We start from the raw sequence: 26,587 nt of genomic DNA, 5'->3' as shown, positions 1-26,587 counted from the left end.
GTCTGAACCAGACAATTCAGTGATCAACAACTTGAGCATTGGTTTACATAATTGGGATACGATGACTTGTATCAACAAAGTCAGCAAGCCTGACAACCCAATTCTGTCAGTTGACCTTTGCAACAAGCAAGTTTGCTGGGTTAATAGTGCTACAACATTGAGAAACAACCTGTCCTCGATTTATCCCTATATCATGCTTACTGCGGCACACCAGACGGGGTAACAAAAAGTACCATTTTCTTAATTGGTATGATCGGGGCCAGGGCCTGTACCACAAAGTGATCGTAGGGCTATGATGATGATCGCAAGATTCGATCAAAGTAAATGAATTACAAGCACCTGAATGCAAGGTAACTTTCTGGAATATAACCCAGGTGTTCAAACAACTGACCACCTCATGACACCCTTTCTTCAAAATTCTTGCAGTGGTCTCTCTCTGTAATTTGAGTACTCGTGGACATATAATTAGTTGGGCATCCTAAATGTTTATCTTTTAATATTGGGAATATGAAAAGGACATGATGATGTTCCTACCTCACCTCTACACTGTAGCCATGGTAACATAGAATTAGTTGGGCATCCTAAATGTTTATCTTTTAATATTGGGAATATGAAAAGGACATGATGATGTTCCTACCTCACCTCTACACTGTAGCCATGGTAACATATAATTAGTTGGGCATCCTAAATGTTTATCTTTTAATATTGGGAATATGAAAAGGACATGATGATGTTCCTACCTCACCTCTACACTGTAGCCATGGTAACATATAATTAGTTGGGCATCCTAAATGTTTATCTTTTAATATTGGGAATATGAAAAGGACATGATGATGTTCCTACCTCACCTCTACACTGTAGCCATGGTAACATGGTTTTTACTTGTCTCCCAGCGAAGTTTTAAATAGAAATATGCAGCAAAGTCATTCGTAATTATTCATCTGAGGAGTACAATATTGTTGGTACTTATCAGGGAAATACTTGTGCACAATTTGTGAAAGAATTTGAAACTAACCAGTTTGGCCTTCAAAAGGCCTTAATTTGCATCTACTGGATCTTGAAAAGTATAACTTTATTGCTAAGAGCTCAATGAAATATTTCGATGAGGCCATGGTTTGGTAAGTGTTGTTGATGTTGTCATCTCTGCTGTTAATATGGTTAGCTTTTGTTTTACATCTTTTATGTAGCATGATATAGAACAGTAATTTTTTCCCTCAAAATCTGGGGGCGGTGGGGTAGCCTAGTGGTTAAAGTGTTGGCTCGTCACGCCGAAGACCCGGGTTCAAATCCCCACTTGGGTACAATGTGTGAAGCCCATTTCTGGTGTTCCCCCGCCTTGATGTAGCTGGAATATTGCTAAAAGCGGTGTAAAACCAAATTCAGTCAGTCAGTCAGCCCTCAAAATCTTTGATAACATCATGTTGTTCTTGGCACCTGTCACTATTTCAGTGACACTGCTGTAACATTGCTGTAACACTAGTGTGTGTAGTGTACGTGGATGTACAAATGCAGCCATTCTTACATTTATGTTCAGAGACAATGTTCTAATTAAGCTCTTAGAAAACACAGAAAAATTGTGATCATTGCATTGACTGCTTGGTAGATCAAGGTTTATCTGAAATATGATTGATACGAAACATTACTTTATGTCCGAAAAAGGAGGTAATGTATTTTGGTTTAAACATAATAAAAATGGTTTTTGAAGTAATTTTGTGCATTGGTTGTCACACCATTGTTAGTTTGATCCAAATGTTCCTTTTTGTCCCCTACGTTGGGGGATTACGTAGACACCAGTTGATTTGGGTGACCTTGACCTTATTTTCAAAGTCACCACGACACTTTGACCACTTTTCAAACTTAATTAAGCACGATATCTCATAAAACATTGCACCCAGTGTTTTCAAGTATGTTGACAGCCTACATTGGGTGATTATGCAGACACCAGTCATTTCAGGCATCGTGTGTGTGACCAAAAATAAAAATAGTAAATATAGATATTCCATTCTTTAGCGGCGTGGGACATTGTCATATCAGTGGCAAACACTTGTTATCATTAATTTGTAATGCAGTAGATGTTAAGACAGGAACCTGAAACGTGTTGATGGTTCGCTCAATATATGTTTAGGCTCGAACATTGTGGTGTTTTTGTGGGTTACCGTTGATATTGTTGACACTCCACCTGTTGATATTGTTGACACTCCACCTGTTGAAGATGCAGCAGTTGGAGATAGTGTATATTACAGAAGCAAGTTATCAGTTTGATCTACTTCCCCTGTATCAAATGTACCTACTGATAACAGTTTATAGCATATGTTACGTATCTACACATCATAATGTTTAGCATGGAAGTCACGTTGTCCTTGTCAGAACACTAATATAATGGGTTGAAATTCAGTGGTTCCCCAGACATGCTGTATTCCTACTCTGAAGCTGCAGACATCAGACATCAGGACCTCCCCAAATTTTCAACACTGTCATATTTCACAGGGATCTGTTCCGACTGGCATTTGTAAATGATCGTTATCGTTGCTCATTGTGTTGTTTTTTGTTCCAGATAACGCTACATCCATTCACTTTGACACACGCACCAAAGCTGTGATGGCCGAGGTCAACTCTGAGGACAAGGTCAATGTGAAAGAAAAGGTAGGGTGGCAAACTGTGTCCAGGTGTACTGAAGGACTTGGATAGGCCTTTACTCTTCACCGAAAAACTTGAAACTGAAATCAACATGATCGTGCACATGCTTACAACAGATTAATGTTTAGAATGTTTCTTGAATATGATCATTACTGCTTGACAATGGTACAGACATCTGTATCGAAATGTTACACTCACAACATAAAGAAGTTGTACTCCACAAAGTCTGTCTCTATTGTACTAAAATGACACCCAAAGATGTTAAAATGTCATTCAATTGATATACTGTGTGTGGTATTTTGGGAACATGTTGCCAGAGAAAGTCTCCCAAAAGCTGTGATTCAGGTAGCACCACTTGCCAGATGTTTTCATAAAGTCAGAAACAGCCATCACGAAACTCATCGTTTACATTGGGATAAAAACAATTTTTTCCAGCTATTTTGACCATACAATTAATGCAACTTCTACTTCTTGGGTCCATGTTACCTGGAACACAAGTATTTCTATCCATGACCTCGGTTGAACATGGGGAATAGTCTAAAGGAAAGCAGATGTATGTTAGTTGCCAGAAATCAGAAAGATGCCAAGTAGCTGAAGTCATGTGGCCATGCAGACACAGAGAATCTTCCACTCAGATGTGGTACACATACCTCTCTGCATGAACATCTAATGACACCTAGGAGTCCATGGGAGAGTGAGTGGGTTTAGTTTTACTCCGCCTTTTAGCAATATTCCAGCGATATCATGGCAGGGGACACCAGAAATGGGTTGCACACATTGTACCGATGTGGGGAATCGAACCCAGGTCTTCAGTGTTATGAGCAAATGCTTTAACCACTAGGCTACCCCACCTCCCCCATTCCATAGGAGGTCATGTCAGTTGAGTGAACTTTCACTGTCCAGTATAAATGAAGACTGGATGGTTTCTTCTCACTTGTACTGAAAATACAGAAGACTCAGTGGTGTAATGGGAAAGTTCACCTGATTCGACCTCCCATGGAGCTGTCATCAGATTTCCGTGCAGAGATGTAGCATATCGAAGCAAAAGATCTGATTAAATGTAACTGATGCACATCAGAGGCTAAATGATTCATCTATCATATTTGTCAGCATGATGGAAACCTCATAAAGTGAATTGTTTCAAATAATTTTATGCTGAGCTAAGGTTGGAATAATCATCCTGATTTTGATCTCAACAAATGTAACAATTTGCACCTGAGCATGATGAATGCATGGATGTTTAATGCATGAAAAGTAGTTGTTTGATTTGTCCAGGAGAAAATACCATTGATAAAGTGTGTAATGATAATTTGTGTCATGTCAGTATAGTGTATAACAGGTGAATGCAATGGATACAATACATTGCTACTTTCAGGTTACTGCAGTGCGAGAAGTGGTCCCGGGCAAGAGCACCAATGAGATAGTTCTAGTTCTTCAGTACTATGATTACAATGTAGAAAGGGCAATACAGGCATACCTGGAAGGTGAGTGACAGATTAGATAGTGACCATATTACGCTGACCTGATGATAAAGTACAGATACTTATTGCCTTCATGAAGATAGGAAGGTATGATTAATCCTGGGCAGGGACTTTCGGATGCACAGTATTTACACCTGTCACACTCTCCATTACGTGTTGCTTGCACATGAACCATCCTGGTGTTACTTTCAACAATATTAACATCTTTGGATTTGCCACAATACTACCAGGACAATGTGCTTGTTAATTACTAACTGGTACCCTGATTAATGTAGACACCCACTCTATTGCTAGTGGTAAGAGATGACCTGATTGGATTGGATTGGGTTGGGTGGTAAGGCAGTGTGTGTTGGCAGATTGTGTTGGCACATTGTGTTTTATCATACCTTGATGGCATGATTGTTCTTTCATTCTCCAGCCTTGTCTAGATTTACCTTGAATATTGATGACTGCGATTTAATAAACATCAGTAAATCTTGTTTACTAGGTGCCTCAACAATGTCATACTTTGACATGCTGAGGCTTATGCTTGACATCAACACATACGTTTTGTATCTTATCAGAAGAGTATGGTATTCAAAATAAGATCTGAATGCTTTTTTTCAGATGGTGCTAAAGAGGCCTTAACGGAATGGCATTTTACTGGTAACAAGGTATGTATGTAGGGGCTACGCTGATCAGCAAACTTAATCCTTCTTGTTGAATCTGTAATAGATATTTTCAGAGTTGAGTTTGTTGAAAAGAGTTCATGTTTCATTTCCTAATCATTGACTTTTTGTCATGAAACAACAACCATGTGTCTGTGATTGACATCTGCTGGAAATGCATCCCTTTAAGGCAAATGTGCCCCTAATCATACATGTTAGGGATTCCATTAACAACTTGACAATAGTCTCCTTCTCTCCAGGTATGACAATGGACTGTCAACTCACCTGGCATGAATTGCATGTGTTGCCTACAGGCACAAAGGGTCATCTCAAAGATATTTTATGCTTTTTCTTGTGTGCTGAATATGTCTCATTTATTGATTAACATCTAAGGTGTCTTTCCTTCATAAAGTTTATGTTGAGATATGTGAAACAGTATGATACCCATAGAAAAGCTTAAATCAGCCAACGTATTAAATGTCTTAAAATATATAAGTGGCATGACCACCCGAAGATCGACAGGACTGCATATTATTTGTAAATTGTTATGGCATGCCGTGTACTTCCCAAGTTTAATTCCCTTAAGGGATTATCATTCTTATCTTAGCTGATATATCTATCCCCAGCCCGACCCCAACACCTGTCCTGGTTTTCCTTTTGAGACGGTTCCTCCTTCCTGTTTGTTTTTATAGTGATAGTGAGACTCCATGGTAGCTACATCCTTAATAGTTTCAGTATTAAAGTTATTATTTGTTACCTCAGCTATCGTTTATGATGATGCTAAGTCTAATTTCAAAATGGGTATTTAAACAGTATCATTTGTAATAAAATATCATCGCACTCTAATTTGCTTAAAGCCATGGTCTGTTCCAAATAACTGGCTTTGGACTTATTTTAATACAAATCACTTGATATGGATGTGCAACTTCTTTATTATTTACACACGTTTCTGGGCTAATACTTGCTCCTTTTTCTGATGAAGGGGCAGGTATTAGCCCAGAAACGTGTGTAAATAATAAAGAAGTTGCACATCCATATCAAGTGTGTTTTATTACCCTACCAACTTCTAAATGCCTATAAAACATTTGGACTTATTTTTGTATATCGGACCACTACCAGTGTTAAAAATTCACGTACATTTTATCAGTTGACCATCCATGACCAAAACAGGCTGTGGCTGATGGTCAGACAAGTGGGTGATTCAAGCACTGCTTCTCGTGCTCAGTTGCCTAACTTCGTCCTCTTGGTGTGTCTGATCAGGATAGATTACTGAGCTAACCATTGCAAGAAAGCTTTAGTATTTCAGACTCAGTATACACATGTTTATGTTTCATGGTTCTAGGTCCCAAATAAGAAGAAAAAAAATAAGAAGGCAAAAGCATCTGGAGGTAACCAGAGTCCTCCTTCCACTGATGACAAGAAGACTGCTGTATCCAACCATACCAAAGAGCCACTTACAAATGGGGATGTACATGAAGGTGAGATAGGTCCCACCCCTCTACTGACCATGATGGAGTCAAGTCAAAATTATAATCTGCTTCACATTCAAACAATGGGACTCGTTTTTATATACCTTTTGATTCAAATTGGAACACGTAAGACACAGATTTCACACCAGAATTGTGATAGTGATTCAAATACCTTTCCGATTGTTAACCAGAAATCTGATTTCCAGGCGAGTGTATGCTGAAAGTAGTGGGAAGCATGGTAGTTGTAATGTGAGAAGGAGAGATTCACATGGAATGTGTCTGTAGGTATAGAAATGACTGGATCAGCTAATGTTAGTTCCTACTGTAGAGACCCGTGAAGATCTGGGTTAGAATTGATCTTCAGGCTCGCTGATTTGGTTGACACATGTCATCGTATCCCAGTTGCATAGATGAATACTCATGCTGGTGATCACTGGATTGTCTGGCCCAGACTCTATTATTATTTATCTATTTTTTTAGAGACCGTAGTATTGGTGAGAGCGTTGTAAAACTAAACTCACTCACTCACTCACTTCTACTGTAGAGAGATGTGGTTTCCCTTTGTATATACACTGATGCAAGTGGAGCAACTCCATTACAGGCCCTTTGATCTCATCCTCGATAATCTCCACGGTATACCTGCCGATAAATCTCCAATAGTACACTGGATGTATCTACGGCTCGGCCCGATAATTTTATTACCTACCTTTGCTGGCTTTTTATCCAATCAGGTGTCTACGCTGGGAAGTTGAGTGTACCAATCAGAAGGCGTCTATCATAACTCACTTCAGCTTCTTCGGTAAACAGTAATGTTAAGAGGTAGAAGGAGTTCTTGCATATATTTTTTAAGGTTTCATACCTGTCAATTTGTCTATATGATATTTCCCTAAATCTGAGTTGCACAGCGATCAAAGCTTTGCAGCTGTAGCTGCTATCTTTTTTTATACTGGAAAGCTCGTTTGTAACGGTTATCAGATTGGCTACTGTGAGAAGGCGGAGCCAGCAAAGGGAGGTTATAACATTATCAGTCTGAGCTGTAAATGCATGCAGGGTACTAGTGGCGATTTATCAGAATGTGTACCCTGGAGATTATCGAGAATGCTTTGATCTTTGTTTGATGTTACTCTGTATTGACTAACTTCAGCGACCTGATTCAGATGTGATGCCATAATATGTAGCCCTGTGCCAGGAATATTTCTTGATCTTATCAGATGTATCTGTTTTGATTTCTATGATTTTTGTTGTAGATTTTTTTCTTATATTCATTCAACAGTTGTTGAAAACATGTGGTATTTGTGAAATAAAATCATTAGGGTTGAATTTATTTTTTTACAGTTCATTTAGGTATTAATAAACATAAAGATGTGAAATCTTTTGTGAGAATCTGCCATGCACATTGATACAGTTTACACATCAGTTTTTTAACACTGAAAACAGTACACAGTCAGTCCTTAGCATATTGGACAAAGAACATAGGGATGCATCTTATAGGCTAGGTAACCAGTTTGAGTGTTAGTGGTTTGTGATACAACTGGACTAAAAGTGAAACACTGACCAGATGCAAGAAGCCTATTGTGTGACCTGCTGCTGATTCCAGATGAGGAGCTGCTGCAGGCACGGGCCAGGCTGCTGGACGGAGACACTTCCCAACTTACACAGCAAGCCCCCGGCGGGGCAACAGCCGCCCCACCCTCTGCTCCCTCCACTACACCAGCTCCCTCCACAGTGTCTGCTCCGACACCCACATCTACTGATGAGGCCAAGAAATCGACACATAACAACAAACACTATAACAAACATTCGGACAAACACTCAGGTATGTTCTTGTACTATGATCACCTTAGATTGAAAACCTGACCAAATTTCTTGAGATGTCTTGTGTATTTACACTCTGTGTTAAATGTGGTAACATGTATGTAAGATCCACCAAAGAGATTTAGAGTTCCCAACAACAATTAGTTTAATCATCCTACTCCATTGCCTCGATTGCCGTCAAGTTGCACAGATCTAGTATTGTCAAGTGACTGCATGACAATGTATGATGGGAATGTTGCAGATCATCATCCCCATGGCAGTCAAAACACGCATCATCAGCGACAACGAACCTCGAGAGAACGAAGTGTGTCTAGTGTGAGCAGCCAGGGCGTAAAGAAACCATTTGCAGGTAGGACCATAGTGCTTCAGACCAATTGTCAGGGTGCTGACTCAGTAGTACGTTCCTTTAGCCACACTGACATGTTTTGTTGGGTTGCCTTGTTTGTGTCTGAGCATTCTGGTAAACAAGTTTAATTTACTGTGACTTTACATTTCATTCAGTCGCATCACACGTTTTGAAGGAGCTGTCCATCTGTTTGCAATGTCTCTGTCTACTGTTTCAATCTAGTTACAGAGGTATTACACATATATATGTAAATATTGCCTCAACTAGATTTCTGATTGTTGTATTGCAGGTTTGGAAAAGTCTACAAAAGATCTTCAGCGGCAGACGATATCCCTGGAGAGGTTACGTATGGGTCTGGACTCTGAGATAGAGAAGGCTTACAAGAGAGTGAAAGCAGTGTTTGATGAGGCCAGGAACTGGTAGGTCGCTTGATGTAGTGTACAGGGATGCTCCCACTCACTGAAGGGGTATATTTGTTGCCATCAGATTGAAATGTCAACAAAGTAAATTGCTGCTGTTTGTCTGCTTTTCATTTGCGAAAGGCAAATGACGGAAGATGACTATTGTTGTTCTTGGCAAATATTGTGTAGTGTGTGTGTGTATGGGTGTGGGTGTGTCTGGGTCTGTCTGTCTGTCTGTCTGTATATATAAGCGAGACTCAGGATTATGTAAACTATGTATTGAAGAGAAGCTGGAAATTCGGCAACAAGATCAACAAAAAGAGTGGACTACTTTCAACCAGTCGGCATGGAAAGCACACAAGCTGAGTGAGAAAAAACATAGTTCCAAGCAACTTGATTTCAGTTTGTCTGATGATTGCTGCACAGAACTCTGGAGTAACAAACATGACATAGTCCAGTGTATTAATCATACATACGTGCGTGCGTGTGTGTTTGGCAAAAAGAGTAACATCATCCCAGCATGAAGTTTCTTTTAGTAATATGCTGCTTCATTTTGAGGGGTGTGGATATAAACCAAATGGAGCTGCCAATAAAACAAAATATTTGTTATTATGTGTTGATTACAGTTGAAAATATATTTTATTTGCATTATCATTAAATAGAAATGTAATTGACAGTTGACATTTATGATGCATAGACATGATTAACCATCTCAGATGATCATAGAGAAAAACATGATACACCAATAACCCTTTTACATCAATGTCGTCATCTTGCTTCAGCTTTAATGACCGGGAGGTTCAGTTGATACGAGAAGTTGATGCCTTGAAGGACCAAGCCAGTGAGTAGACCTCAGAATCTGAATCTGATAAATGTCCATGTGTAGTTGTCAGGGTTCTTGTCTGATACTGTCTACAGACCTGTGAACATCGGGTTACAATTGATCTTCACCAAGCCATGCTTGTTGTAAAGGTGGCTAATCCAATCAGATGATAAGCCACTGACTCAATCAATGCGTGTCAGTATATACCTTTTGCATAGATTGATACTGCAGATATCAGCTTCTGAACTGTCTGGTCCAGACTTGATGAATTATAGCCTGCATTAAACAGTGACCAAATAAACTATCAGAACTCAGCCATGCCCAGGTCAGAATGGGTTTGCAGGTGCTTGTTAAGAGGAGCAAGTTATGTTCCATCAATGTAGTCTGATCATACATTGAGCTTGGAAAGCTTTTACTAAATAACAGATGGTAGGCAAACTGATGTGTACAGGCTCATGTAGACATGCATGGTTACAACAAGACATGGGGCTTGTTGTGTAAGCTGATGTATGTATTGTTCTGTGTAGACCAGGTGTTCCGCATGCGTCAAGTCAAGGCTGCAGACCTGAAAGTGCGTGTGGAGAGGGCAGAGCGACTTAACAGTACCGAACTAGCAGAACTTAGGGCCGATATTAAAGTGAGTATTAAATTGAAAAACAGTGTATGAAAGCTATAAAAAAAAGTCACAGCATCTTGTATGTAATGCGGGGGATATAGTCGATGGCTCGTCTGTCTGTCTGTCCGTCCGTAATTATTTTCTTTCCCGGAGCATAACTAAAAAAACTTTCAATATTTTTCAACAAAAATTGGTGTATATATCAAACAGAACCTAAAGTGGTGCCTTTTGCTATTTACGGATTTTTGTCATTTTCATTTTTCTCGGTTTCCATGAAAACGATTTGGACTTAGTCTCAAAAGGGAGGAGTGGGCTTCGTTTCCAGAGCACAACTCGAAAATTTCTTAATGTCCTTCAGCAAAACTTGGCAGATATGTGAGTCAGATCCAAAAGTGGTACCTTTTGCTATTTTCAGATTATTGTCATTTTTATATTTCCCGGTTGCCATGGAAACGATTCGGACCTAGTCTCAAAAGGGAGGGGTTGGCTTCGTTTCCGGAGATGTAACTGGTATATCCTTGTTTTCCTTCAGTTGTTTGTAAGTGACCGGAAGGTAGACGAGGATCTTGGCCGGACTACAAGGTTTACATATGACTCGGACCATTTTTTACAGGTAAGCAGATCATTACAGGAATCATCATTCATTTGATTAGAATGCTTGTCTCAATACTCACAGTTACCACAGTTTTTTGTTCCTTCCATGTGTTTTGTTAAGGTGTCACCAACACACTTGTGATGATGGCAGTTCAGATTTGATTTAAATGATTTTGTGTTTGTCTTTCAGGAAATCAGGACTTTTGGATCAGGTGAGATTGTGTAGCGTGTAACCAAAACATGACATTTTTCACGATGTCTTTGAAATTTGCCAGTACAGTTGATCTGTTTGTGGATATTTTGATGGTGTTGATGACTAGTTACATCCCATCTCAAACAAAATCATACCGTTCATTCAATTTCTCAAAGGAATATTAGTTTCTTTTGTGTGTTTAGAAGCATCTATAATTGACAGGTACATTCTTACTTCTGTGTGACGTAGCCCAGACGTCCAGCCTGTTTGACTACAGAAACATCCTAAACTGGTATCCATAGACTTGACGATGACAGGGAAACTGTTTTCTTCAACAACTTAAATAAGAACATGGACACTGATGTTCTAGTTGAAATCAATCATAGCCCTCCTAGATGATGCATATGGGAAAACTTTTAATGTGTCAAGTTGGAACTGTTTTCCAGAGTCAAAGGTGTTGACTGGTGTCCCTATCAATATTTTCAGTTGTACCTGTGAAGTGCTCCTACAACACTCGGCGTCCATCCGTCTCCTCGGTAGCTAGCAGTGTCGGACAGGACGAGCCCACGTCTCCAGGCCTTAGATCTCAACCTATGCATACTGGTAATATGTCATCACATAACTACTAAATATGTCGCGGATTTGTTCTTGTTTTGTACCTGCCATCTTTCAGTCGGTGTTTGTTATAATTAATTCCCATTCTCCAACATATCTTCTTTCAAGTCCAGTTCAAATGTCACTACACTAAACATAGCTATAAGGTCAAATTACAAGTGTTTGGAGGTAATGGCTGTTGGTACTTTTCCAGACCTAGACAGTGCCTCAACTCCAAGAGACAACACCTTGTCTGCGGCGGAAATGGCTCAACTGCAACAACGATTGAAAGACTCCCTGCAATTACAGGTGAGCTTAGTCTACATCTCCACAAGTTAGTCTCCACACCTTGAAGGGACATGATTGACAGTGTTCTTCAGGGACTAACAAGAGTAAAAGCACAGGAATCTGAAGTTCTGATTGAAATACAGTGGAGTCCGATTGATAGGATTCATTTATAAACACACCTCTATCTTTACAACACAAAGAATGAAATGCAATTACATTCATTGTAATCCACTGATAGGTGTTGTTCGCTTCCGTTGAATTTACCTATGGCTGAGTCGATACGTTGTGGATTTACAATGTTTTAGATGTTGTTTGATCTTGTCTTGTTGGCGTTACCTTCATCGCCTTGATAATCCGCAGATGAATCTGAAACTCTTTTGTCACACGTCGCACTAGGTATCGGTAATAGTCAGTCAGCAGTGGTGATGTCACTCATGATCCTTCCTGATCTAAACTGGTGTGTAAGAAACACATAGCTGTACTCTAGCATGTCATTAACTATGTGGGGAATTCACTTTCGTGTCTTTGACACAACTCATAAAATAAATGGTATCTGACAGCCACCTGTTGAGTAATGTGTTTCAGCAGTATTGACTTGCATATGGAGTTGGTTTGGAGTAGGAGTGAAAGTCCAGCTGATTACTGTTAATATAGGCATAAGTGTCCTTATTTTGATCAGAACTACAGATTTCTGTTTAATAAATCTTCCTGAAACTCTTGGAACCTGTCATCTGAAGGGTGCTTTGTTATGACATAGATCACGAATCAGCTCAAGTCCCAAGCAAAACTACCCTTTTCAGTCAATCAGATTCGTTCTTGAAATTCTTAAGTCAGAAAACTTACATTTCAATTAAATGTAGCATTATACAGAGAAACTAGCTCTAACCAATCAGATGGCAAGCAAATGATTTCTTCATTGTCTGAACTTAGGTCTCTTTCTTGTGACTTGTGAACAATTAGGCACTTTTAGCTATCACCATGATGACAGAGGGAGGGAATGGGTTTGTAGAAATCTAACTTTGAATCCGCAGTTTTTGAGAAAAAAGGCAATTAGAAGATCTTGCACATTTTATATATCATAATGTGAGTCAATGGTTTATCATACAGATCCTCAAAAGTGTGATGTTGATGTTTTGAAGACAAAGGATACTTTTTATTAGTGATCTTAAAGGAACACTTTCTTTCCTATTTTTCCAGTATTAAATGTCTTGGTTAATATGTTTGGAGCTATTTTCATCTGTATCTAGTTATCATATACAGGGCTTAAGAGTGAATCAGATTTGACTGTAACTATCTTGAACAAGGAATATATCCCTTGTGTATTCCCCTGGAGTTTCCCAGCAGGGGAATCCCGTGAGCTATATTTTACAGAAGTGTTGTGAGCCTGCTATAGTATCATGTATGACTATCTGTTGCTCATGTAGATCTTGGCACCATTCATCTGATGTTGTATTTTTCACTATGCAGAAACCTAATAAGAAGAAGGTTTGTATGTCTGCTTGTTCTTATTCCTGACAAATCAATTAACCCGCGTGAAAGTTAGCCCTCCCCAAGCAGCTGGCTGTAATGCATTGCTTCTTTTTTATTATATTTTCTGTTGATTCTATTTTTTATATATTTACTTTTAAGTTCCAATGATTTTTTTCCCCTTGAGCTCGTCTGATTGAATATGATATCTTTGATTGTCATGGGCTTGGCTTGACTATGCTTTCCATCTTCGTCATGTGCATTAGATGCCTTATATTATCTCCCCTTAGGTGAAGGTTGAGTGTCAATCCCATTCCTTTACAGTATTTCTGTAGGGTGTCATGGATTTTTGTCTGTATTAGTGTTTTAATGATGTAATCAGTTGTACTCTCCTGTTGGGGATTCTGACATAGAGTAGATCCCCAGCAACCTGTGAGAGGGGACTGAATAGATTAGGTGTCAGACTTCATTGCTTGTGTGTGTTATTGTACCCCAGTGGAAGAGACTGTTGCACATAATATCAAGCATGGGTTTATCCAGACTGGATTATTTACAGGCAGTCGTTATACACCCAGAATATGTTGTGTATAACAAACACTTGTTGTCAGTTATGTCACTCTGTCGTTGAGATAAAGAGGGTGGCAGCGGGGAGAGTTTGCCTGATCCTTGATCAGAGGTATATCTGCATGACAAGTGATGAGATAACCTGATCCCTCTCCATAGTTAGAATCTGCCTGCCAAGAAAGTCGTTCAGTTTCAGAATTTAATCGGAAGTATATGTCATTGGGCAGAATACATGCAGTGTTTGATCCATGAATAAGAATGAAATCATGAAAAGTTAGTAAGCTGACATGAATAGATATCAAAATGTTTGAAGTTAGTTAAACCTATTAAAAATGATACCAAATATTGCAAGTTGAAGGTACTGAAACAAAGTTTGATAAAACAGAACTACTGTATATGTAATTTAATCCTTTCTTTTTATTAGGGTTTGTCTGTAAAGTCTCCACCTCCTAGAAACAGACCTGCATCAGGAACTGCTCAAAAAGAAGATGGTGATCATGGAGGTACGTCGGTGGAAGGCAGTACGTTGTAGGACCTGCCACTGCTTGTTCATACATGAAGTCAAATTGTTTGGAAAATTGAAAGTAAATGTTTTGGGTCCATTTGTGTCTATCTACATCGGCTAAAACAAGGACCACTATCAGCAGATGTAGTAAATGGTTGAAATTTGTATAAACACACAATGGTGTTCTTTTTAAAATTACATTGTTCTGTTTTGGGGCAGGTTAGACAAAGAACATGTGTTTCCCCAACATTATTTATTACAGAAGACATGAGTTGTTTAGAGATTTAATACCTCCATGTTCCAGATGACTCCCGGAGGAACAAGTCTGGTCGCAGGAGATGGGATAACAACAAGGATACTCCCCCAAAAGACGCTTCTGATCACGTGAGAGAAAACCACTCTAGCATGTCCCAGTCTGCTCAGTCAGGTTCCACACAGCAAACCAACCCCAACAACAGATCCAACCAGTCCCCTAGAAGGAACTACTCAGGTGGACAATCCAGTCCTCGCAGATATGGTAGTGGAGGACCAAGGGGGAGAGGACGTCGAGGGAGGGGGGATGGCTATCCTGAGGATGGTTCACATCGAAGGGAATATGAGCGCAGCCAAAGAGGGCATGGGGAGGGTCGGAGTAGAGGGGGCAGGGGTCGGGATGGTGGGGGAAGAGGCAGAAGTAATCCCAGTCCTCACCCTAATGCTCAATCTAGTCAGGCTGGCAAGACATCAGGAACCCCTGCCGTCAATGGAACAAGTGTAAATGGAGAGAATTAACTACTGGCTTAATGGCTTTCATATGCACACATTGTTTTCCTTTTGTTATTATTGTAACAAGTGTTAATGTGTTACACAGGAATTTCTTGCAAATATTGTGTTTGGAAAATGGTCTTTACCTAAGGATGATTTTCATTGTGTACATTATTTTATATTCTGCATTAATAAATCCTGAAAGCAACTAGTATAGGTGGACTAAATTGGAGGGATGTCTTCAATACCTATTAGTATGACAACAGATTCAAAGTATTCCCCTTTATGGTCCATACTAAGCACTTTATTTTCAGTTCAGCGTCAGAACAGACACATGAAATGCCATTAACTTCTTTATAATTCAAATGATTTGTGAAGTGTAATATTATGACAGTGTGACTTAAATTGGCATGACACAATGAAATATGTTGATCACTATAGTCAGTTACTGAAAGATGAAATAACTCATCATATTCATGGATGGGTCCATATTCTGACTACCTTACATCCATCTCAAGTGTATGTGTCCTAAGAGAAACTTCCTGAGTTGAACATTCTTATTTTGTGGGTGAATGGTTTGATTTGACAAGCGTAATTTTTGTTATTTTCTACTGTTATGATGAAACTTGCACATGTAGAACCTCCATGCAACTTCCGTCATGATATGACACCATTGACTTCGTCCATTTTTATGGTTAGAATGTAAACTTTGTACAGACAATACTTTGCTGTGTAAAACGCTTTGTTACAGACTGTAGATATGCAAATGTCCCCAAAGACGGTATTCTTCAGAACATTGTAACTACAAATTTCCATAATTAGCTTGATTGTACAAGTCTTTCAATTCAGCCCTAGTCAGAAAATTTGACCGAAGGTTAACACTCTGAGTAATTCCTGAATCCTGTTTTCAGTAAATCTGCTTGTACATGTGTAAGCATGTGTACCTTGGTATTTTGTATATACTACATATATAGAAGAAGAAGTATAGAAACAAAACACTCAAAACATGATACATATGAATTTCTTGCTCATGATATTTATTTTTAAAACATTTTTTGTTTGTAAAGAGTAATCTATTTTTCTTTGTATAAAACAACCCAGATATTTTTCTTTGGAATAACACATTGAAATTTTCACAATGATATTAAATAATGTTGACTTTATTTATAGTTGACTGTGATTTATTAAGATTAATTTTTCCTTTGTGCCAATATGTCTGTTACCATGTTGAGATGATTGATTTAGGGTGAAATTCTCTCTTGTCTGTAGTGATGATTATTTACACCTGAACCCTGTGCCATATATTGAATGATATTGTTAATGTATATCTGTCATGACATGCAATGATACCAGGGACAAGTTTTATCTATGAATAGTTTGGTTTTGCTATACACAAATTAAGTTTAGATTTTTCAATCCACAAATCTATTACTTTCTGACATTAGACATTTATGACATTTTGTGTTACCTGTTCAGTGTTTGACAAACGTAGACTATGATATGACTCGATGGTGTCCTTGGGTCTCCTATGTTATACCTTGGTATCCCTGGGTCTCCTGTCATGTCCCTAGGTATCCTATTGTGTCTCTAGGTCTCCTATGCTGTACCTGGGTGTCCTATTGTGTCTCTAGGTCTCCTGTGCTATACCTGGGTGTCCTATTGTGTCCCTTGGTCTCCTGTCATATCCCTAGGTGTCCTATTGTCCCCCTGGGTCTCCAATTATATCCGGGGCGGTGGGGTAGCCTAGTGGATAAAGCGTTGGCTCGTCACGCCGAAGACCCGGGTTCGAATCCCCACATGGGTACAATGTGTGAAGCCCATTTCTGGTGTCCCCCGCCGTGATGTTGCTGGAATATTGCTAAAAGCGTCGTAAAACCAAACTCAGTCAGTCAGTCAGTCAGTCCAATTATATCCCTTGGTCTCCCATGGTATACATGGGTTTCCTATTGTACCCCTGGGTCTCCAATTATATCCCTTGGTCTCCCATGGTATACATGGGATTCCTATTGTACCCCTGGGTCTCCAATTATATCCCTTGGTCTCCCATGGTATACATGGGTTTCCTATTGTACCCCTGGGTCTCCAATTATATCCCTTGGTCTCCCATGGTATACATGGGTTTCCTATTGTACCCCTGGGTCTCCAATTATATCCCTTGGTCTCCCATGGTATACATGGGTTTCCTATTGTATCCCCTGGGTCTCCAATTATATCCCTTGGTCTCCATGGTATATCCCTTTGTATCCCTGTCTCCCCCTTGGTCTCCCATGGTATACATGGGTTTCCTATTGTACCCTGGGTCTCCAATTATATCCCTTGGTCTCCATGGTATACATGGGTTTCCTATACCCCTGGGTCTCCAATTATATCCCTTGGTCTCCCATGGTATACATGGGTTTCCTATTGTATCCCTGGGTCTCCAATTATATCCCTTGGTCTCCCATGGTATACATGGGTTTCCTATTGTACCCCTGGGTCTCCAATTATATCCCTTGGTCTCCCATGGTATACATGGGTTTCCTATTGTACCCCTGGGTCTCCAATTATATCCCTTGGTCTCCCATGGTATACATGGGTTTCCTATTGTATCCCTGGGTCTCCAATTATATCCCTTGGTCTCCCATGGTATACATGGGTTTCCTATTGTATCCCTGGGTCTCCAATTATATCCCTTGGTCTCCCATGGTATACATGGGTTTCCTATTGTATCCCAGGGTCTCCTGTGGTATACCTGCATCTCCTGTTGTACTGATAAGTGTCCTATTGTGTCCCTAGGTTTCCTATTAATTGCCTGGCTGTCCTATTATGTCCCTGGGTGTTCTGTTGTGTCTCTCTGTGTCCTATTGTGCCCTGGGTCTCCTATGGTATCACTGGGTGTCCTATTCCTGGTTCTCTTATTGTGCTTATTGGTGTCCTATTGTGTCCCTGGGTCTCCTATGCTATCCCTGGGTGTCCTATTCTATTCCTGGTTTTCCTATTGTGCTTATGGGTGTTATATTGTATCCCTGAATCTCCTGTTGTACCCTCAGGTGTCCTCCTATTTCATCCCAAGGCCTGCAAGTGTCCCTGGGTCTCTAATTGTGTCCATTGGTCTCCTGTGGTGTCGCTGGCTCTGTTTTAGTCAATGAATTCAATTCGTTGAAAATGTGTCACCTAGTTCATGAAGAGATGATAATACAGTCCTTACTTGGATTGTTCTTAAGTCAAGTAGACATGCATGATAGTTGTAGTTGTGTATACAAGACCCATCCTATAATCCTATATATAACGTATATGCACATAGTTAGGGCATGCTTATAGCTACATCAGTGCTAGTGCTGGGATCTTACATCCAAATACTCAGTGTACATAGACGAGAAGAGGATATCTGCAGTATGCAGACTATTGGTAGGGTTCAGAGGGTAGAAACATCTGTGGTATTATGGACATACCCGGAGTGAAGATTCCGATATTGTTGAATTATTTGCTGTTGATTGACCATGCTTATATTATGACATCAAGCTTCTGTAGAGTTCGACTTATGGTTAGGTGAGACCTTTGAAGGATTCAGTAGTTTTCGTTATGGGATTTTTGGAATATAGTTTTCAGCTTGATTCATCCTAAGAATCCATCACCTTCATAAATGCTTTGATTTGACACTGAGTGAAAGTTGCCCTAAACTTACAAGAAAGTACTTACTGCTGGAACTGCCAAACATAGGTCTACCTCTTCCTGCTTAGCGTAGTTCATCAACTGTATTTTGTAACAGTGTTATTTTGATCTGTCCAACTGAAAGCTTTATCACATGTATTGAATTGTTTCATTAAAACTTGTGTTTGTGTTGTAATTGAATTGTGTGAAATCTCACTCAATAGTGCTTCAAATATGGTTGCTGATGGCACTAGTGCTGGTAAACTTTGTTGCATAAATTACATTTAGTTATCATTGACGTGTCCATGGCAACTGTTTGTCATCAGATAGATAGCATTGTTTATAGTTTTGGATGTGTAAAATATCTAATTATTCATGTTTCTTTACTGATTATTCTTTCATCTGAATTTATTTTCAAATTTTTAAGTCCACTCAAATTAAATGTGTCCATTTTGTATTACTTTGTTTCAAAATCACACATATCACCGGGACCACATGTGCTGTATGTTACACTAACATCTGCTGATCTTGTTAATTTCACCATATCAATCGTTGATTTCACTCCACTGCCTGTCAATTGAGTTGACACAGTATGACCAGACATATTTAACCCAATCTTGTAAAATAGTACATCTTTGTATCCAGTGTTGATGTTGTTGCTGGCTTTACAGCCCACATGTTGACACTTATATATACTCCAGACATAAGACATCGTGGGTCCAGTGCATCAGTTCCCCATGTGGATGACAGTCCGTGCAATTATTTAAATGTTCTTTAATAAGACTTTCCTCAGTGTTGATTATCAAAGTCATGCATTTCATCTTTTAAGATCTACAGTCTACTTTGGATGGGACAAGGACACACAATTCAAAATCTAATTATTATTTTTTTAAATTTCAGTTAATTAATTAATCAAATATTTTCAGTTAATAAATGCGATGCAAGCAAACTAGTTTTAGACTAAACTGTATTTGTGGGTCAGGTTTGGTGACATTCTTGATAATGACATTTGTGCAGGCAATATCAACCATTGCTTTTCCTGGCTGAGAATCTATGATACTGTGCAGGCAGCTGATGAAATTCTTCTTACTACAACTTTAGACATCATTCAGTCATCCACTCAGTATAGCAGTGTGTGAAAGCAATTCTAGTGAACGTGTCCATGCAGGAGCTGTTCATTAAACACCACTTAAACACGCAGTAGCCGTGGTTGGTACGAGGTGGGTGACTATCTTGGAAGACCACAACATCTATTTACACAGTGGGAATCAGTGTGAGCCCCAACTCAGGCATGTGGTGATGTGTAACTCCTTGTACTGAGCAACTGATTACCAGTAGGTTGGTATTGTCTAGCTATTTCCATGTGCAATTAGCATTTTTATTCTGATATGAGATGAAACAGAATGGTTTAGGTTTGCCTTCAAAGAAAGAACCTACATTATCAGATCAATAAATGTGGATCCAATGAGCAATGAGTAACTTGGTAAGTAGCCAGGGGACTTTGTGCTATCCAAAGCTGACTGTGTTAATTGTGATCACAGAATCACAGAAATGTTTGAAATTTGTCATCAGATGAGTTGGTAGTGGTTAACCTGAGAACTTGGTCAGCATATGTTGTACGTTTGTTTATTTTTGTTTGAAATATGTGGATTGTGTTAAGTTGTAAGGTAACCCAACCAATGTTACTTGTTTACACGTCTTATGTCACAAATATAATGTGAAATTTGCATATCCAACGAAATATTCTCAACATACTTGTGATCACACTTGAAATGGCATTACCATGATCTGTTTGTCTCACTGATTTGTGATGTGTGTGAATCATTTACATATGTTTGTATTTTTCTCATCTGTGATGTACACAGATAGTGAAGGAATAGGATTGTCTCATGAACAATGTTGGTATCAATCTATGCAGTTGACATAAATTTTGATATTTGGGGGAAACTTTGGACGATGACAACCTTTTTACATATTTGTGGGACGTATTATTTGGCTGGGTTTTTAAGATATTGTACATAGTTTAAATTGTATATTTCCTATGTGATAATTATACTGGATGCATGCAGGAACAGCACAATCATCAATACTAAACGAAACAGTTATCGGCCAATACTTACGCCTGATTGGATTGTGTGAGATTAAGTTCATTTGAATGAAGATAGTGCATGATTGGAGAATCTGATCGGATGAGCCAGCAGTTCCTGTTTTCTGATTGGTCTGTTATGTGTTGAATGTTGCCACTGACTGTTGACTGTTACAGTGTAACATTATAAAGTTCTATTTTGTGTACTGTGACTGGGGGTGGGATGTAGTATCGGCTATGGGGAGACACTTTGTAACATTTGTCCCCCATTTTTGGCTTGTACTCTTGATAATAAATTCTTCAATTTGGTGATGAGAAACTTGAACAGTTTTCTGTTGTTTGTTGTGAACATTGTCACTCAGGCTTGTCTGTTGAATGATTCATGATTATATTTTGTAATTTGGAATTCTGCCTGGTGCACTCAGATCTCCCTTTCCAACAATTATGAAATACATAACACAAAAAACACAATGTATGTCTGTCTATGTAACTACAATGACCTTGAAAGTGAAAATTAAACCCCACTTCACCTTTTTACACCATCTCACTACCTGTGAAGATCCGAGTTATAATTGATCTTCAGTAACCCAGGCTTCTTGTAAGAGGCGACTAACAGGATCAGGTGGTCAGACTCGCTGACTTGTTGACACGTCATCAGTTCCCTAATTGTGCAGATCGATGCTCATTCTGTTGATCACAGGATTGTCTGGTCCAGATTTGATTATTTACAGACCGCTGCCATATAACTGGAATACTGCTGAATGAGGCGTAACACTAAACTAACTCATCATGTCACCTTTTATATGGATAAAGAAAACTCTTCAATATACGCATTAGCAGTACAAACAAACTAGATACTTACTTAATCTATCAACCAGCAGTTTGTATCATCCAGCCCCAGCCACCTTGATGCTGCTCGACTAATGCTGCCTGCAGTGTTTATCAACTTTCACTCCATAGTGAACCAAGTTCTGAATGAGACCATGCTGCAGTTCGTACATTTCATTGTTAACACCAGGCTCATATTATCGTATCTGGACAATCCAGTGATTGATAGTGTAAGCAATGATCCACACCAACATGTTGTGACGTGAACAAACCTGCCTCTTTCAACCACAGGTTGTTGGGGACCTCAAACCGGAATTCCCTCAGGGTGCTAACAACATAGTGTCTTGCAGGTGGAAACATTTTAAAAAAACATGTGTTCTGCAAAAAGCATTTTGAAATAAGGATTCATGGATAACAAGCACAAAAGTTTATTCTTAAAAAACAATCGTAACATGAGATAAGAATACAATACATGAATAAAGGTTTCATGGAATGGCAAAGGGATTCTCTTCAATCACAGAAATGCTTTCATTGACATGATCAATCAACATGTAAACAGGAGGTATGGAAAATATAAGTGTTAATACATGTACCTTGTAGATCCAGCAGAAATAATCATGACAGAAAATCTTATGTTAATTCAGAAACATGTATAACAAAGGAATATCAATGTATGACAAATTCTGATATTTTAAAGTACAATTTGTTTTGTATTTTTTAAAGAAAAGCCCATGTGGCTTATTTACTGTGAATTTCCTGGCAAGAATAATCAATGCTGAGATGTAGTAATTCAATATCAATCAAAATATCTGGTTACCTGAGAAATTAATCAAATCACACTGAAGAATGAAAAAGCACCCAGCTACCTATGTCACAAAGAATATCTCTATCTATATACTACTTCCTCCATGACAGTCCACATATATACTCAGATATGTTGCAGTGATCTAGAAACAATTTACAATCAGTTCCTATTTTGCATTTTGTTCAGCAAAATGGGACCTCTAAGCATTTCCATTGAAATCCAGACCTAATATGTTTCTTTCCTCTGAAACATCTTGGAAAGCACAAAAGAAAACCTGCTCTAAGTGAATAAATCTCGAGTAATTTGGTAGCTGAAGTTTCCTTTTAGCTGCTCATCAACTTGTAAAGGGAGGTCACTCCACAACATCTAAAGGGAGACAACTGTGTGTAGAATATGTTGCCTCTATCTTTTCTGAGAAAGTATCAGATGTGATTTATGTCTTTTTGTCGAAGTCAGTGATGTGATTATGAGTGAGTGGACTTAATGCTGTTGTCAACAGCGTTTCAGTTACATCATGACATGTCAGGTGGATGTGGAAACTGAAAGCCCAAATGATGCTGATCTCCGACGTTTACACTTCCGTTAAACCCACAGCATGATGCTGCCAAACCTACAAACAATCAGGGTGAATTTTACCAAAGATGGGCTGCTGAAAACAATAGTTTCCTGATACGACATTACAGGACATGAACTGTGCTGATTTGTGTGACCTGATGGTCAGGCATTAGATATTATCCTGAATACTCTTCAATGCCATTCAATACTACCCATGAAAAGGTATTCCAGACATAGCTGCCGTTGTAGTTTTAGACAGGTCAATCGATCCTTCTCCACAGCAGATATATTTTAATCTTGTTAATAGATGTGCACTATATCAGTGACAACTAACAATTGATTACAGGTTCATGTTTAGATGTCTATTCATTTTGAATCTGAGTCAGGAGACTGAACAGTTAAGGTGTGTCTCAAGACAAACCCTGGATACCGGGATGTACACCAGCACTGAGAGTGTACAGGTTATGAATCCAGAGCACTGATTATTTCCTCTTTAGTGAATACTCGAACTTCCTCCGAAAATAACTTTTCACGAATTTTCTCCAACTCTGGGTCTTCTTGGGGAACCACAGTCTCTGGACGTACAAATTCTTTAGGTTTATGGAGGTGATCAGTTTCTCCAGCACTCAGATGTGCACTTTTGGATTCCTGACGTGTAATTGGTGCACTCCCTGGTCGCACTTTGGGCACTCGTCCTAACTGTTCTAGTGTTGGGTCTGCAGCGCTAATGTTGACCTTTGACCTTTCCTTAACCTTGATAAGAGTCTGAAATGAAGGTGAAATTATCTTTCATCTTTGGTACATCTTTGAGTGAGAGACTTAGGTTGCCCAGTGTTTTAGTTACGACAAAGCATGAACGTGACCGTGGATGCAGCACTTTAGACGACTGACAACATTAGACATGCACCAGACATATGTTTGAACTGATGGATTAGAGCACAATAATGGAACACAGGTAGTGCCAGGTGATGACAGAGGGAGTAGCAGTGACCTACCCTCATGGTCTCCTTGGCTGACTGCACTCGCTGATAGTTCTCCTTCTCAGACATGGCCTTCTCATCAAACAGCTCCCCACATTTCTTGTTGTACTGGCGCCTAGAAGTCAAAGTAAGTCTTATTATTATTGAGATAATTTGAAAGAATTTGTGGAACTTACCACCACCACCAACAACAGTTCCCATAAATAACCTGTTGATGTACCAACAGTGTCTTCCTGAGATTCTTTCTTGTATTGTAACCAGACAAGATCCTTGAGAACTGACATAATGTGTTCACATCTTGGACATAGAGACATCATAAGAGACATAATCCTGGCTTTTCTCAGGATGCACTGCAGCCTACTAATGAGTACACCCATCACATTTTTCAGAAGATAAAATGCTTGTTTATGTATAAAAACAAACATTTGGAATGTTTCTGCCAGCTGTACCTGAGCTCTGTGTTCTGCCTCATGAGCTCCTGCAGTTGTTGTCTGTACTTGTCATCCACAGCTTGCACCTTATCCTGAAACTGCTCCTCATACTCCAGCAGACGCACTTTCTGTAAGAAAAGGTGTTAAGTATTTAGTTAATGTACTTTTCATGTCCCAAGACTGAGCATGACTTGCACAAGGCTGGGAGCCCACATTGGCCAAACCCTGTTACTGAGGCAAAAGCAGACATACATTGCTGTGAGCTGGCCATGGACTCACCCTGTCTGTGAGCAGGCGTGTAGTGCTGTGAGCTGGCCATGGACTCACCCTGTCTGTGAGCAGGCTGTGAGCTGGCCATGGACTAGTGCTGTGAGCTGGCTGTGATGGACTCACCCCTGTCTGTGAGCAGGCGTGTAGTGCTGTGAGCTGGCCATGGACTCACCCTGTCTGTGAGCAGGCGTGTAGTGCTGTGAGCTGGACTCACCGTGTCTGGTGGCAGACGTGTAGTGCTGTGAGCTGGCCATGGACTCACCCTGTCTGTGAGCAGGCGTGTAGTGCTGTGAGCTGGACTCACCGTGTCTGGTGGCAGACGTGTAGTGCTGTGAGCTGGCCATGGACTCACCCTGTCTGTGGGCAGGCGTGAAGTGCTGTGAGCTGGACTCACCGTGTCTGGTGGCAGACGTGTAGTGCTGTGAGCTGGCCATGGACTCACCCTGTCTGTGGGCAGGCGTGTAGTGCTGTGAGCTGTCGATGGACTCACCCTGTCTGTGGGCAGGCGTGTAGTGCTGTGAGCTGGACTCACCGTGTCTGTGAGCAGGCGTGTAGTGCTGTGTGTTTGACTTGGTGTAACCCCATTAGTCATACGACCCATTAGTGTTACGCCTTAAATAAACACGTCATGAGTGATTGCTCTTACATTATGAGCCCTTAGTACCTCTGTAGGTAAATGGAATGACCCATATGAAACGAAACAAAAAGAATTTAGCAAGATATTATTTATTATAATAACAAGTATAAATATATAAGTGTAAATAATTTCTTGTTCACAAACTATAATAATTTCTTCAATACTTCTTCTTAATATTGACACATTATTTAGCAGAGTGTTCACATCACGATTAAACATTTCTTCTGTACTTTTTCACATACAGAGTCAGTTTAGATGTCTGGTGGATATCCAGCAGCGTCCAGGAACTCCAGAGATGTTTTCTGGCCAGCTTCATGTTGATCCCATAGTCTGGCGAGCCTGTTCTCCTTCTCGCGATATACGTGTTTCCTGGGGCATACAGCAGCTCCAAAATCCAGCTGTGCCATCTTCACTGACTCGGACTTCTCGATTTTCTGGATTAGCTCAATGAATCTGAAGATGTTGGGGTGGCTGTGAGGCAGGGTCGTGTTTATCCGATAATGGAACCCCTCCAGATTGTTGTTCGTTCGGGGTCCAAGGTTGCGATGGTGATTCCACAGAGCGATGGGGAACATGGCGTCATCGTCGACCCAGGTAGTCACGATGTAATCAGGCATCCTGTACCTCAGCTGCAGGGAGGAGGGCTAGTGCTGAGGCTTTTCTTACCCATGAACCGACAGCCGGGTCTTCCCTGTACTGGACCGCTAAGCCCAGGTCTTGTACCTTCCTCCAGATCGCCTGAGTGTAATGGAAGTAGCATCCTCAGACTCGTGTCGTGAGAAACGCCTCTTGAACAGCGCGGATGGAGGCCTGATCGAAGTCGGTCTGGGCTGTGGTGGGGGACAGAACTCGGTGCAGTCGTTGTTGGATTTCTTCCTTCAGTCGACTGAAGAGACCGCGGTAGGTCTGGGTGCGACGGTTAGGGAGCAGAGCAAACACCAGGGGGTAGGTCACGGAGCTTCTTCTTGCGTGGATGATATAGAGTTGATTCCACAGGGCCGGGCATGATGAGAAAGTCCCATCCATGAAAAGATTGTCAGCTGACTGGAGAACTGAGAGTTGGTCCATGGATGAAAAGACCAGCATCTTCTCCTCTCCATCTCCATCGGTGAACAGCAGAAACGGCTGGCCACTCATTGTCTGTGTCCACTTTCCCTCCAGCTCTACTTCTCCTCTCGTCT

The 26,587-nt window shown here is 40.0% G+C and overlaps 2 protein-coding genes and 1 long non-coding RNA gene across 6 annotated transcripts in view; 1 reads left to right on the top strand and 2 right to left on the bottom strand.

Moving 5' to 3' along the window:
- The window catches only part of LOC124264756 (spermatogenesis-associated serine-rich protein 2-like), a 51,371-nt gene extending 34,753 nt beyond the window's left edge, over positions 1-16,618 (top strand). For 3 of the 4 annotated variants that reach the window (XM_046699535.1, XM_046699532.1, XM_046699531.1), the window contains exons 2-17: positions 2,555-2,643; positions 4,013-4,121; positions 4,725-4,771; positions 6,108-6,243; positions 7,832-8,050; positions 8,291-8,398; positions 8,685-8,814; positions 9,579-9,637; positions 10,147-10,256; positions 10,768-10,848; positions 11,020-11,041; positions 11,509-11,625; positions 11,831-11,925; positions 13,372-13,389; positions 14,360-14,438; positions 14,745-16,618. In XM_046699535.1, coding sequence (XP_046555491.1) covers positions 2,599-2,643; positions 4,013-4,121; positions 4,725-4,771; positions 6,108-6,243; positions 7,832-8,050; positions 8,291-8,398; positions 8,685-8,814; positions 9,579-9,637; positions 10,147-10,256; positions 10,768-10,848; positions 11,020-11,041; positions 11,509-11,625; positions 11,831-11,925; positions 13,372-13,389; positions 14,360-14,438; positions 14,745-15,211 — 1,842 coding nt within the window. In that variant the 5' untranslated portion in view covers positions 2,555-2,598 and the 3' untranslated portion in view covers positions 15,212-16,618. The remainder of the gene's footprint in view (positions 1-2,554; positions 2,644-4,012; positions 4,122-4,724; positions 4,772-6,107; positions 6,244-7,831; positions 8,051-8,290; positions 8,399-8,684; positions 8,815-9,578; positions 9,638-10,146; positions 10,257-10,767; positions 10,849-11,019; positions 11,042-11,508; positions 11,626-11,830; positions 11,926-13,371; positions 13,390-14,359; positions 14,439-14,744) is intronic. The other variant, XM_046699534.1, reaches the window with a different exon arrangement.
- A 110-nt stretch (positions 16,619-16,728) lies between these two features.
- Positions 16,729-16,904, bottom strand: LOC124264758. The gene is made up of 2 exons (XR_006895233.1): positions 16,832-16,904; positions 16,729-16,791 (listed from the first exon to the last, which is right to left on the bottom strand). It is a non-coding gene; the product is annotated as an uncharacterized LOC124264758 (long non-coding RNA).
- A 5,236-nt stretch (positions 16,905-22,140) lies between these two features.
- The window catches only part of LOC124264737 (myosin-6-like), a 50,931-nt gene continuing 46,484 nt past the window's right edge, over positions 22,141-26,587 (bottom strand). The window contains 3 exon segments of the mRNA XM_046699508.1: positions 22,141-23,853; positions 24,084-24,183; positions 24,518-24,627. Of these exon segments, the coding sequence (XP_046555464.1) occupies positions 23,551-23,853; positions 24,084-24,183; positions 24,518-24,627 (513 nt within the window). The 3' untranslated portion in view covers positions 22,141-23,550.

Source organism: Haliotis rubra, unplaced genomic scaffold, assembly GCF_003918875.1.
Source record: "Haliotis rubra isolate DU_JTF1 unplaced genomic scaffold, ASM391887v1 Scf94, whole genome shotgun sequence".
NCBI lineage: Eukaryota > Metazoa > Mollusca > Gastropoda > Lepetellida > Haliotidae > Haliotis > Haliotis rubra.
The sequence above is the reverse complement of the archived record's forward strand: the minus strand, read 5'-3'. Positions and strand labels throughout refer to the sequence as shown.